Source organism: Protopterus annectens, chromosome 7.part0 (genome assembly GCF_019279795.1).
Source record: "Protopterus annectens isolate FY-2018-M chromosome 7.part0, PAN1.0, whole genome shotgun sequence".
Classification (NCBI taxonomy): domain Eukaryota; kingdom Metazoa; phylum Chordata; order Ceratodontiformes; family Protopteridae; genus Protopterus; species Protopterus annectens.
The window spans coordinates 1,195,523,316-1,195,536,960 of NC_056739.1; the positions used below are offsets into that span (position 1 = coordinate 1,195,523,316).

General features: G+C 39.7%; 1 protein-coding gene across 1 annotated transcript in view; it reads left to right on the plus strand.

The window, feature by feature from the left end:
• LOC122806959 (synaptic vesicle glycoprotein 2C-like) overlaps window positions 1-13,645 on the plus strand; it is a 419,490-nt gene that overhangs the window by 22,564 nt on the left and 383,281 nt on the right. Inside the window, exon 2 of the mRNA XM_044077810.1 lies at window positions 6,135-6,227. Within this exon, the coding sequence (XP_043933745.1) occupies window positions 6,135-6,227 (93 nt within the window). The remainder of the gene's footprint in view (window positions 1-6,134; window positions 6,228-13,645) is intronic.

Consider the following 13,645-nt stretch of genomic DNA (forward strand, 5'->3'; position numbering starts at 1 on the left):
GCAACCTTTTTTTTTCAGTCTAGATATTAAGTAAGCTGTCATGTAATTAATGCATTGAAATATTTTTTTTCTTCTGCAATTCATTTTGTCTTGATTGGACTGTCATAATGAAGCTTTGGCATTGGCACCCAGGGCAGCGTATTTAAAGTCCCAGTTTTTGCATTTTTTCATTTTGTAGCATAGCTCCACCCCTTTCTAGTTGGTCACACCCATTCCCTTTGGCTCCACCCATTCAGCTGTCTCCTGCAGCCTCCCCCTTTGACTTGAAGTCACCAGCCTCCACTGCACTTAGGGTCACAATTTCTAGCTGCATGTCCCGAATCCCAGAACTGATTACATCTTAGTTTTTCACAATCCTGCATTAAATATCTTTCATCATCTCATAAAAAACAAGCTTTCAGTTGTCCCAAATATTTTACAGCCCCCCTCTTCCCATTTACATTTATTATATTTTGAACATGCTCCATTGTCTCATCTGTAACATTGTGTTACCCACATTTCCCATCCCCCAGTCCAGACATTTCTTTTAGTATGTACTTTTTTCTTCTCATTCTCCTGTCTACATAACAGAAAAAAGATTTTAATTTTAATGGAATCAGTGTCTGCAGTCCTGAATTGTATATGTATTTTCTTTTCAGGTTTCATCCAAAAACTAAAAAAGATAGTCCTTCCATAGTGCTGTCTTTTATTATTTTATTTAACTTCATTCATAAACTTTTCTAACGAAACAAATGTCTCAAACGTCACTTCACAGTAATCCTCAATTTCCAGATGTGGTAATGCTCATATCTTTGATACAAAATCCTAATGGCATAATTATATTAACCGTTATATCGTATCAATTTAAAGAAAGATTGTTTTTTGATTTAATTCTTACCACCTGTCTCTTAGTTCTGGATTGCTGACTTGGTGTCTTTTGTTGTTATCTTCCTTCTGCCATTGTATCTTTTTTCCCCATTCGAACAATAGCCACATAAAATTTTCTGTTAGGCCTTGTTGACATTGTATGCCCTTAAAACTAGTTATTCCACTAGCCGAACACACGCCGGCCTTCTCTGTTTTCTTTCTTTTTTTAAATCTGCTTCTTTCTGCATTGTAACCCCCATCTCATCTTCTTCCTCAGCTATAACTCGATCAACAGTCTCACTCTATCTGGCGTCTGCTCCACTCTCTTAATCAGTGTGGTTCATTTCCTTCAAATCCTGCATTGCCAGACTCATTTCTTCCAGTTCTTTTACTATAACTTCCACATTTACATTTTTCACAGACATTTCGTTCTCTCCTTCCTTTGACATGCATGAAGTTCCTCTTTGTGTGTCATCCTCTATTTTGCATTCCTCTCGATCACAGCAGCCCTCTGGAGCCACATGGGATTTCCCCAGTATCCTAGCTAAATTTACCCTAGTCATAGTGAATACCATCTTGGCTCTCCCTTTTAAAGAGGTCATTAACCTAGTGTGACCAACCCAGTCAACAAGTTGTGAATGAATAAATAAATAACCATATATGTATGTATGTATGAAACCTATGCTGTTTACTGAACTGCACTTAATCAAGATGGAAGTCATCAGTTATTTTAAGTCGGTTCCCATTTTATTGAAACTTGTCTCTTAGATCTTTTTAAGAAGTATGTGATAAATTATCAGGCTTATGTGGGACTATAATGTTCACGTAGTTGTTAAGTTTTCAGGAGATGAAAAACATGCATTTGTTGAAGAAAAATCTGGATACTTTAAGTATATATGTATGTATATGTAATATATACATTATACATGTGTGTATGTATACATATACAAATGTAATAAGATAATGCATTACTTTTTGAGCAAGATCATGGAACAGTGGAGATAAAGAAGTTTCACCTTACCCCTATTGTGCGATCACAAAGTTAATATATTTAGAGGTGTGGGGGTGGGAGAGCAGGGGGCTTGTGGGCTTGATGGCTTGGGTTCAAATAGTTTTTGTTTAATGGGAAATGAGGTTCATGCAACTTGTATTAAGAAATGCTGTTCATTAAACTGGCATGGAATGCTACACACACATACACACACACACACACACACCCGCTCGCGTGTGCGTGTGTGTGCGTGTGTGTGCGTGTGTGTATAGGAGGAAGCTCTCTGAGCCCTTTCTTATTTGCAGTGGTGATGGACAGGTTGTCAGATGAGATCAGACAGGAGACCCCGTGGACTATGATGTTTGCAGATGACATTGTGATATGTAGTGAGAGTAGGGACCAGGTTGAGGAGACCCTGGAGAGGTGGAGATATGCTTTAGAAAGGAGAGGAATGAAGGTCAGCAGGGCTAAAACAGAATATATGTGTGTAAATGAGAGGGAGGGTAGAGGAATTGTGAGGATGCAGGGAGTAGAGTTGGTAAAGGTGGATGAGTTTAAGTACTTGGGATCAACAGTTCAGAGTAGTGGTGAGTGTGGAAGAGAGGTGAAGAAGAGAGTATAGGCAGGGTGGAATGGGTGGAGAAGAGTGTCAGGAGTGATTTGTGACAGACGGGTACCAGTAAGAGTGAAAGGGAAGGTCTACAAGAGGGTAGTGAGACCAGCTATGTTATATGGGTTGGAGACGGTGGCATTGACAAAAAGCATGACTCAGAGCTGGATGTGGCAGAGTTAAAGATGTTAAGATTTGCACTGGGTGTGACTAGAATGGACAGGATTAGGAATCAGTATATTAGAGGGTCAGCTCAGGTTGGACAGTTTGGAGACAAAGCAAGAGAGGCGAGATTGCGTTGTTTTGGACGTGCTAAGGAGGAATGCTGGGTATATTGGGAAAAGGATGCTAAGGATGGAGCTGCCAGGTAAGAGGAAAAGAGGAAGGCCTAAGATAAGGTTTATGGATGTGGTGAGAGAGGACATGCAGGTGGTTGGTGCGAAAGAGCATGATGCAAAGGACAGGAAGAAATGGAAACAGATGATCCACTGTGGCGTCCCCTAACGGGAACATCCGAAAGATGATGATGATATAGGAGGAAGTCCATCCTGCTTAATAGAAAGATTAGTTTTACAGGCATTAGGAATGCTCAGCAAATGAAACATTCCTAGGAGCTGCTGAGAACTCTCTCCTTATTCCATAATGTTCCAAGTCTCATCAGATCTTTTTAATTATCGCATAAATTTAAGTGGAGAAAAAGAATCCAGGCTGTGTTACTTTACTGTGAGAGAAATTTTCTCCACAAGTGAATTGAAACATGTTTATACCTTTTCCATACTCTTCCCTTCAGTTTTTAGGTTTGTGACCCTTTTTTGTCCTCTTATCACTGACCGTCAAGCTCCCGAAAGACAGTGCCCATTTGTTCCTCCACTCCAGAGATTCCAGCCAGGATCAAGGTTAGAGCTTTCTGGGGAGGGGGGTTGTTATTCTGGAAGTTATGAGTGTGTTTTGTGCTTTTGCTGGCATCCTAGCAGACAGAGCATTTTAGATAGCCTTACTCCCACACCGTGAGTGGGGAGACATTTAAACCACATCAGTGTGGTGTCCCCCTTGTAAGAACATGCTTAGTGAGCCTGACACCTCCTATCCGAATTCCCCTGTGCATCATTGCTTCTTCTCCAAGGGATAGTGGCAGTGTGTGCAGCTAGCTCACACCTTTCTGCCTCCCAGGATAGGAATGCCTGTCCTTATTGCTAGTGCCATCAAGTGCTTGAGCTGCTAGTCAGCTCAGATCACCTCGGCAGTAGTCAGGCCTTTATCTCTTTATGTTACTGTGCTAGGGCTTTTGATCTTTATCTCTTCAATTTTCTTGTCAGAAGTTGAGTTTTTTGTTTATTTTTAGGCATAGGCACATCTTTTCACACTTCATCATGGAACATTTTGTTCTGCAAGTGCACCTTTGTGAGGAGGTTTCCTAATATTGACAGGGATGGTGATACCTGCAGCAAAGTGCTGAGTTTGTATTGAATTTAGCAAGGCTGTCTTGAAAAGTGTAAACCAGCACTTAAAGGTTGTGCCTGATGAAACACTGTGCACCTTGGGTTACCATTTCCTTCACAACACTTACACCCCTTGCTTTGTTCCTTTGGGTCCAGAGCCCTTTCCTGTAGTAAATTAAAAATAATCTTTGATTTCCTCCTCTCCCTTTATGTCTGTGTCTTTTCCAGTTTCAATCACAAGTGTGGGTGAATCTGTAACAAAAACCTTTGATAGGGTAACTGCTACCTTGTCATAAACTGTCAAACCTCCTGCAGTGGTGGTGGTAGTTCAGTCTGATTGGGGTACTTCTCCTACCACCTTAACATGTAGTCCAGTTACACCCAGGTCTGCAGCAACCTGCTGTCATCCCTGTCATAGACTATGATAATCTGGCTGATCTGTTAAGGACTCGGTGCAGGTAATCTGGTGCCCATTCCCCTGCCTCTGATTTAAGGTACAGGAAGTCTGTAATGTCCATTTTATTCTGCTGTACCCTCTTGCAGTGCCTTCACCATTTCCTTACTGTTTTCAGCTGAGCTCAGCCCCCAGGTTGCCATCTTCATCCCTCATGGTGCTAATTCTGATATCTTAGCCCATCGTTGTGCCGTATGGCATAATATTGATGCTGTCAGTGTTGTACTTCCTTGACATTTGTTCATCTGGCATTAGTTCAGTCTACGTATTGCCAGGCTGTTGCTCTGCCTCAGGGTATTCAATTCTGATGGCATCTGTGTCAGAGTAGTTTTTGATGCTGACTCCAGCATCTAACCAGGTTAATTTCATACATGGTTTCTCTCAATACCATATGTCTGTACCTGAGCGCCAGCAACATTGCCATGGAAGGCTCATATGGTTTCTTGGTCTTCCTTCCATTTATCACCCAGCATAGCAAAGGAACTACATCTCCTCTGGAGCTTTTCCAGGACCTGTCCTGTACCATGTGGGACTCTTTGTCCTCTGTGTTACCAATGACAAGACAGTGGAAAGTTCTGTACAAGTTTAATCACCTTGACTCTTCTCTGGAATCCCCTGTGGAGAACTTTGATGATGAAGGTGCCAGCTCCTCCTAAAGAACCCAGGATTTGAGGAGTATCTGGAGTTGATGTGTCAGTTTATGCATTCATAATGTCTGCTGCATTGATGCTGAATTATGCAATGCACATAGTAGATGAAGTACACCATCTGTCAAACCTTGATTACCTCTGATACGACTGACCTCATGATGCACATTCTTTTTTAATGCAGTGAAGGAAGATGCCAGGACCACTCCATCCCACATAGCAATTAACTGTCATGCATACCTGTAACTGATGGATTTCAGTGAAGGCACTAAGGTGACCTTCATGGAAGGAGATTAAAGTACTTAGAAAATATAGAAAACAAAAGAAAGACCCTTATGTGTGGCAGTTAGCATAGAGGATTGATTTTCTGAGCTCCTAACGAGCTGCTTCCTGTAGTTAAGGGTACAGGGACTGATTCCCTCTACCAGCATTTGCCTTCTGTGTGAGTGAGTAAGCCACTTACAGTGTTCTTGGGTCACCCTGGAAAACAGACACTTTGTCCAGTAGTCTTATTTGTTAACAGAGAAATTAAATAAAAATAAGAATAAAATGACCATTAAAATTAAGTTACAGCTTCCCCACAGCACCTTTTCTTAGATGCAAAGGTGCCGGCCTCTTAAGCAATTTCTTTGTGCACATGGCCTGAGCCTTAGGTGGCACTAACTAGCATGAACAACGTAAATGTTGTGTATTTTTTATATACTGTCATCATGTAAATTATGAATACATGTTTTTTACTGTCTGAGTTTGCTTAAAATATCGTTGTTTCTACTCTTTGTACTTATGGGCTAAACCTGAAAATGGTCCAGTTGGATCGACATTCTGTCATAGTTAATAAAATAAACTACCAGCAGCGTGGCAGGACCAAGGGTGGGATTCCTTGCTGCTCCTAGTGAGGTCTTCAGAAAAGACTGATGAATTATTAACATTCAGCAGAAAGAATGAGCCTGTCTAGCAGTCAGTGTTTGGTAAGTGAAGGAAGTGAGAATGAAATGAAATGTTTTGAATATAATTGTCACAGCACGTGGTAAAATGAGTCTCTGACATATGTTGACATAGCCTGTCACTGAAAATTTTTATCCAGAAGAGTGAATGTAGTTTTGCTGTTAGCAATTAATGTTTAGCTTTACTTGTTTGTTTGATTTAGATGAGACTCTGTACGAATGTGAGACTTATAGACCAGAAAACTCAGATGATCCAAGGGGTCCAATGACCTATGAAGAAGCCATAGAAAAAGCAGGTAATACATAATTACATTAAATGAAAACTTACTTGTAGATTATACTTATTTCTTAGCATCAACAGAAACAGCATTGCATCATTCAGCACTGTAAAATGAAATGCTTTGCAGCAGCACGTTATACAAGTATACACCCCATTTGATGGCTGCAGCCTTTTTATTTTATAATTATGTACTGTTTTCAGTAGCTATAGCTAGTTTTACAACTTTATATTTTGTTAAGTATTTTTGAAACATTTATATCCTAATGCAGACTGCTGTATTATCATATCATGCTTATGATTATAGGATACTTACTGCTTTTGTGCCAAGCAAAAATGTTACCGTAGAAACAATTTGTATTTTATACCTTAAACGTTACTTCTCTGGCTACAGCCATGCTGTGACTTCTTGCCTGTCAGTGTTTAAGCGTCTTTGATAGAAAATTACCTTACTTTTAGTTTCCCAGTCTTGTACTACTATTTGTTCTTTAATTACAGTTACTTTGTATTGTACTTAATTAACTTTGATACTAGATAAAAAGTGTAATAATTTAATAAAAATGGTACAGTAGGCTAGAAATTAGTGGCACTTCTCAGCTCCAGGACCTTTGGTTTGATCTTGTCCTTTAGATTTGCAGGTTGCAATATGTACTCTCTTCTCCCTTTGTTGGTATGGAATTCCTCAAAAAAAAATCATACGGCTGAGTCTGATTAAATACTTCATAATTTATTTATTTAGATAACAGATATGCTCATCTGAGCAAATCCAATTGTTACTGGTAGCTTAGGGAGAAAAGCTTCTCCATAATTTAAGCAGTGTGTGTGTGTGTGTGTGTGTGTGTGTGTGTGTGTGTGTGTGTGTGTGTGTGTGTGTATCTGCCTGTCTGTATATGTATCTATCAAATATATGTATATACCTATCTCTTTATGTAACTATATCAGTATTCTAACTACAGATTAATAAGTATTGCTATACAGACAGTATAAACCACCTTTCACTAGATAAAATGTTGATAAGTTTATAATGGGTGCCCATTTTAAAGTCTAGATCTGGGGATATGGCTAATTTGCATTAGCTGCACTCCAAAGAACAATGAAATTTTAATTGCAGTTGGGGGATGTTTGGTATATCTGGGTCTGTAGTATCTCCAAGTATTCTACCTTCTCAGAGATATGGAAGTATCGCAGATAGCATATATAAGTAACAATGATGTGAGGGATGCTGGACAGAAATTATTTAAAGGTGCAACAGAGATTTTTTTGAATATGCTTTTTTGTTTTGTTTTTATTTGCATTTTGTTGACCAGGTTCGTCCCACTAGGCCATTGTCTTCTTTTCTTGGGAGACCTGGGAGATATTCTTATTCATCAGGAACATTTTACTGGAAGATCAGGAAAATTCCCTGACTCTTTTTTTATAACTGCCATAGAATTTTTACATCCACTTGAGCTACCACCACGTCAGGCAGATGGGGCCTCAGTATAATGTTTCATCCAAAGGATGGCATACTAAGGAGGCATCCATTTCCTTATGCTTCACTGCTGTATAAATCCAAATACCTGGGAATAGAACCAACAGCCTTCTGATCTTGCAGCATAGAATGTGAATGTATTACCTGTTGAGTCACTGCCAAAGCTCTTCAGATAGCTAGGCATAAATGTAAGTCACATCTGAGCCATTAGAAGACTGTGTCACATGATCATGTAGTAACTACAGATTCTATGTGCAACTGTGGCAAGCCGATATGAATTAGTGTGAATTACTACCTGTGTTACTATGAGCAAATATGTTGCCATACAGTATAGCCAGAAACCACACTAGAATGCATACTGATTAAAAAGTATAACAACATTTAAGGCTAGATAACTCAAGAAGGTTTATGTTTAAGTTATAGGTGGATTAGGTGGACACAATGGATAGGTGGTTGGGCTAAGTACTGACAGCAGCAAGGAAAAGGGAAGGTTAGTATATAAGATAGTTATCAAATGATTGGAATAATAATATATAAAATGACACTCGTTAAACAACGTATGGAAGACAAGAAGAGAAGAGAGAGACAATGCACGTCATACAGTGCAGAAAATGAGGAAGATGCTATTCATATTGTCAGATAATTTCTCAGCATCAGGTCAGTTTATCTTGCAATCATGCTTTAATGCTTGATATCAAGGAAAAAAACTTTTATCAGTAAATCTAATAGTGTCATACATAGAATTGTGTATCTCAGGAAGAGAGTTATGAAGAGAAGAGGCCATGATTAAAATTGTTTTTTTTTCTTTTTACTGTGTTTAATAGATATGGCCCAAAGAACCAAACCTTTCTTAGGAATAATTCAGCTGTTTAGTGTTTAGTATTAATGTTTTGTAGGTATTTTACTGTCACAGTCATATTTGATATGTAACAAATGTATGTTTCATTAGTTAAATTGTATAGATTAAATAAATACCCTGTGTCTGGCTACAAGAATTACTGCTTATGAAGCCATTTGGAAATCTATAGCTGATATAAGTATATATGTTTTGCTATAACTGTTTCAGTGATATTTAACAATCCTATGCTGCTCTTAGGTTGTAGTTTTTAACACTATTCTGCTATAGCTGTGTTTTGTGAACATATCTCAGGGTTAAGTTCCAATGTTTCTTTACTTGTCTTTACTTCTGTTGTTATTCAGTCTCCATTTTTTTTTACTTGGTGGCTTTTGAGTTGCCCACCTCTACCATAAATTTGATATTGGACACTTCTCCCAGTCTCATTGTATCACATCAGCTCATTTTACTGTGTACAGTGAGATAATTTGGGAAGGCCCACCCCCTTAGTTTCTTAACATTGAATTATCTTCTGTTTCCTCCCTTCCTACTTAACTAAAAAAAAACACTTTATTCAGCTGCTTTTACTATTGTTTGTGTGTCTCTTCTTACTTTATTACTTTATCTTGCTTGTACTGCTTGTTCTTAGTGTTCAATTGCATTTATTCTGCTGCATTTATTACTGCTTGTTAGTAGCCTGATTAAATTGTAATTTTTATCTAAATGTCTTAGTTTTGGTTAATGGACTTGGGTTTCAGGCCAGTTATTTTACATTAAGAAGGTTTGTGGTCTACATTCATGTGGAGGGAGATGGTAGCCTCTGCCCTTCTAAGCTAGGAATTGCTGGTTTGAGGCTCATTATGTCTGTTATTCTGCAAGTGTCTTAATTCTGGTTTAAACACTTGGGCTCCAAACATTTACTTTACATTAGGAGGGTTGTGGTCTGGGCTCTTGTAGTGGGAGTGTATAGCCTACACCCTTCTAAACTGGGAATTGCTGGTTGAAGGCTCATTGTGTCTGTTATTCTGAAAGTGTCTTAGTTCTGGTTTAAGCACTTAGGCTCCAAACCAGTTACTTTGCATTGGGAAGGTTGTGATCTGGACTCTTGTGGCAGGAGACTGTGGCCCACACCCTTCTAAGCTGGGAATTGCTGGTGAAGGCTTATTTTGCCTGTTATTCTAAGTATCTTTAAATACTAAATTACAGCTTATGCAACTAAACCAACGTCCCTAATTAATGTTAAAACACGCCCACCAGCACACTCAGTTCATAGTGAAGAATAAAACTTTCACAAATCTGTGAATTACTAAAAACTATGTAAAAACCTGTATATAATAATAAAACTAGTATCAAAAAGTGTGTGTGTGTGTATATATATATATATATATATATATATATATATATATATATATATATAAAAAATATAACAAATACACTATGATAAATGTGGAAACAGTATTAGCATAATCTCGTGTAAAGCACACAATAAATAAAATTCATCTTTCTCATGCCTTAAGTTTTAGAAAACAAGACAATGAGAATGCATCATTTAAGCCTGGCCACTGTGTGGCATTAGTTCTCAGTTGCCATAAAGCCTCATGTTTTTCCAAAGTTAATGTCCATGGACCACCTCTTATGTCCACTATGAACTGAGAACTAATGCCACACGGTGGCCAGGCTTAGATAATGCATTCTCATTGTCCTGTTTTCTAAAACTTAAGGCATTCCAAATAACAAATTAAAACAAAGAGTTAGAAGGTCACTCTGAAAAAACAATCAGAAAAAACTAAATGAAAACTCCAGCCAAGCTAGAACTTCCAATGGGTGACCTCCCAAACCTCCTGTAACAGAGGCACATGGGATATATGCAAATGACCCTTATGAACATCAGGTGTTTCAGCTATATGGCGATTCTGATTGCCCATGACTTTTACATTTGAAGTTGTTTTAATGGGCAATATCAGGCCAATAAAGCCAAACTTCACTAGCCATGGATATGCATATTTCGGCCTTGTTATGACCTCATTAGCATAGCATAAGCAGAGTGTTTGACTAAGCATAAGAAACACAAGGTTGTGGAAAAAGAACAGATTTTTTACATCATTGTGATCCACAGCTCTGCTTGTGTAAACTTTTCTTGCTACAGAAGAGGATAGCCTGCACCCTTCTAGGTGGAAATTGCTGGTTGAAGGCCTATTGTGTCTGTTATTCTGAATTGCCTTAGTTCTGGCTTAAGCAATTGGGCACCAAAACCAATTGGTTTACATTAGGAAGGTTTGTGGTCTAGACTCTTGTGACAGGAGAGTGTGGCCTACACTCTTCTATGCTGGGAATTGCTGGTGAATTCCTGCATTATTTAAACTGCTTTCTGCTGTTGTGACTGTGATTTTATGCACTTTGAATTTCTAGTACTTCCACATTTTATAGCATAGGTTAGATTCAGACTCACTGAATCTAGACTGTTTGGTGTCACTTGAGCACTAAAACCAGCTCTTCACTGAGATACTGAAATATCTGAGGCATCCCGTGCTTCCAACTAACTATAAGCTCCTGTTTTTGCTCTAATATTGCACTTTTAATTTGTATTGCATTCCACTGTCTGTTTGAATTGTTTGAACTTTGTTGTCACATTTTACTGTATACTGTAGTAGTTCAGCTGTATCACTATCCATTTCCAAGTTTGCGGTTTCTGGACCTGTTTTGTAACTTCTGAGCATCAACTTCAAGCCACCTTTGTTGATGAAGGCCCTTCTGCACCCTTGTGTGGGGAGAGTGCTGTCTGGGTCCCATCTAATTGAGGGTGATTGGAATAGTGCTTGGAGAGAGCATTCTTATTGGCTAGTTTGAGCTAAAAAGGGTATTTTCTTGTTTTATTTAAGCCCTGCGTTTGCACTTGTTTCCTTGTAGCACTCCATCGTGTACTGCCACGTAGCGGTGGTTACTGCTGGTGGTTATAGACGCAAACATTTTGTTTGTTAAATATTCCCTTAACACTTTGCTTGTGGTCCTGCAGAGGTTTCTCGTGGCCCTACTGTACTGTCTGATGGATCACTAACAAGCCTCAGAGGTACCAACACACCTCTCACCCACTAGCCACTCCTAAGTGTGACCTCTCTTCCTGATCATATAAATTTACCTATCACTATGGACAGACAATTTCCCACAGTTTCTCCAACCAGCTTGGTCGATATGGGTATCTTGAGGCAGTGTAACAGCTGCCTCATATTCACTGACAACCCTTTACTCCTAGTCCACACAAACAAAATTAGTGAGAGATGCAACTATATTAAGAATCTTGAATGCATGCTCTCTCACACACCAGTCAGTACATAAGACAATGAGTGGGTTGCCAGCATGCACACCTCACCTCCTACTCCACCCAAACGCACATCACACTTACCTACATATGCAGAGGTCCTCACCAGAAACATACCTAAAAAACAGAGACCTCCCAAATACAAACACAACACACTACACATAATAATTCCTCTGCAGAACACATTACACATAATAGCTCATGCACCAGTGTCTCACCGGTCAAACCCTTAAGGCCAAACACAAAATCAAACATATTAGTCATAGGTGATTCCATTATAAGACACACGGATGTCCCTCTTACCAGGCTGGATAAGGAAAAGGTCACAGTCAGCTGTCTGTCAGGTGCCAGGCTACGCCATATCACACATGCACTGAAGTCTCTCAACTACAGGTACTCTTATGACTCTGTCATTGTCCATGTTGATGAGAACGAATTGAGACATACCTCTCTAGACTATATAAAGAGAGACATAACTGAGCTCTCAGACTATGTGTCTCTAGCAGGTATGTCCCTAGCCTTAAGCAGCATTTTACCTTTACCTAGGATCATGCCTCAATACAAACAGAAAAATGATTGACTTCAATAACTGGCTTAGCATCTGGTGTCATTCTAAGGGGATCCACTGTCTGTCACCCTGGGATGACATGATCGACAGACCTCGATGCTTGCCAGAGATGGTCTTTATCTGTCACCCCTGAGATTTTGGCCAGTGGCTAAGGCTCTTGCCGCCACCATAGTGCTTTTCTTAGGCAGTGTCTCAAGGACAAAATTTCCAGCATAAAAACTCCATCTAAAGATAATCTTGCTGCTAAATACTAGGGGTTTCAACACAAAACTGCACTCACTGGAAGCTGTCCTCACCTTGGAAGACGCAGACATTTGTGCAGTCACAGAGACCTGGTCCAAGACTGTGGAGAGCACCACAGCCGTACCAGTTTACACCTTCTTCCACACATTCAGACCTCAAACTGAAGCTGTGAAAACTAAAGGAGGTTGTGTATCAATATTCATTAAAAATAAATACACCACCAGATTGGTTAAACAGTATGATTCCCTAGAGACACTTCAGGTGCAATTAACTGTGGATGGGACACCTATTCAAGTTATTGCCAGATACAGGACCCCCTCCATGAATCAGGACACCCATTCTGCGTATTTGGTTCTACTTGAGTCTATCAAGATACATCCGAACACCATGGTTTTGGGCGACTCTAACTACCCATCCATTGACTGGGTAAATTACTCGTGCTGAAACTCACTTGCCCAAAGGCTCCTTGACTTCATTAACTCCAATTCCCTGGACCAGCTGGTTGACACAACCACAAGGGGTATCGGCATCTTGGATCTGGTGCTTAACAATATGGCGGTCCACTGTACCACCCCCACTGTGAGGTCCTCCCTAGTGAGATCTGACCACAAAACTGTCTTATTCAAAGTAACAATCAAACCTGACACAAAACTGCACTCACTGGAAGCTGTCCTCACCTTGGAAGACGCAGACATTTGTGCAGTCACAGAGACCTGGTCCAAGGCTGTGGAGATCATCTGAAATCACTGTCACTTTATTCTGTTTCATACAGACTACTTAGAGGTGATCTCTGCCTTGCATGCAAGGAAATCACTGACCCTGCCTTATTGGAAGTGCTGCATATCCATAAGTCAAATGGTATACTGGTTACTCGCTCTAAGGACCTAAACCTGGTATGTGACATTAATAAAACCGGCTGGAGGGATAGATTTGTCTCCTAGAGGTTACCACACCTTTGGAACAGACTCCACTTCATGTCAAACAGAGTACCTCTTCGGACCTCT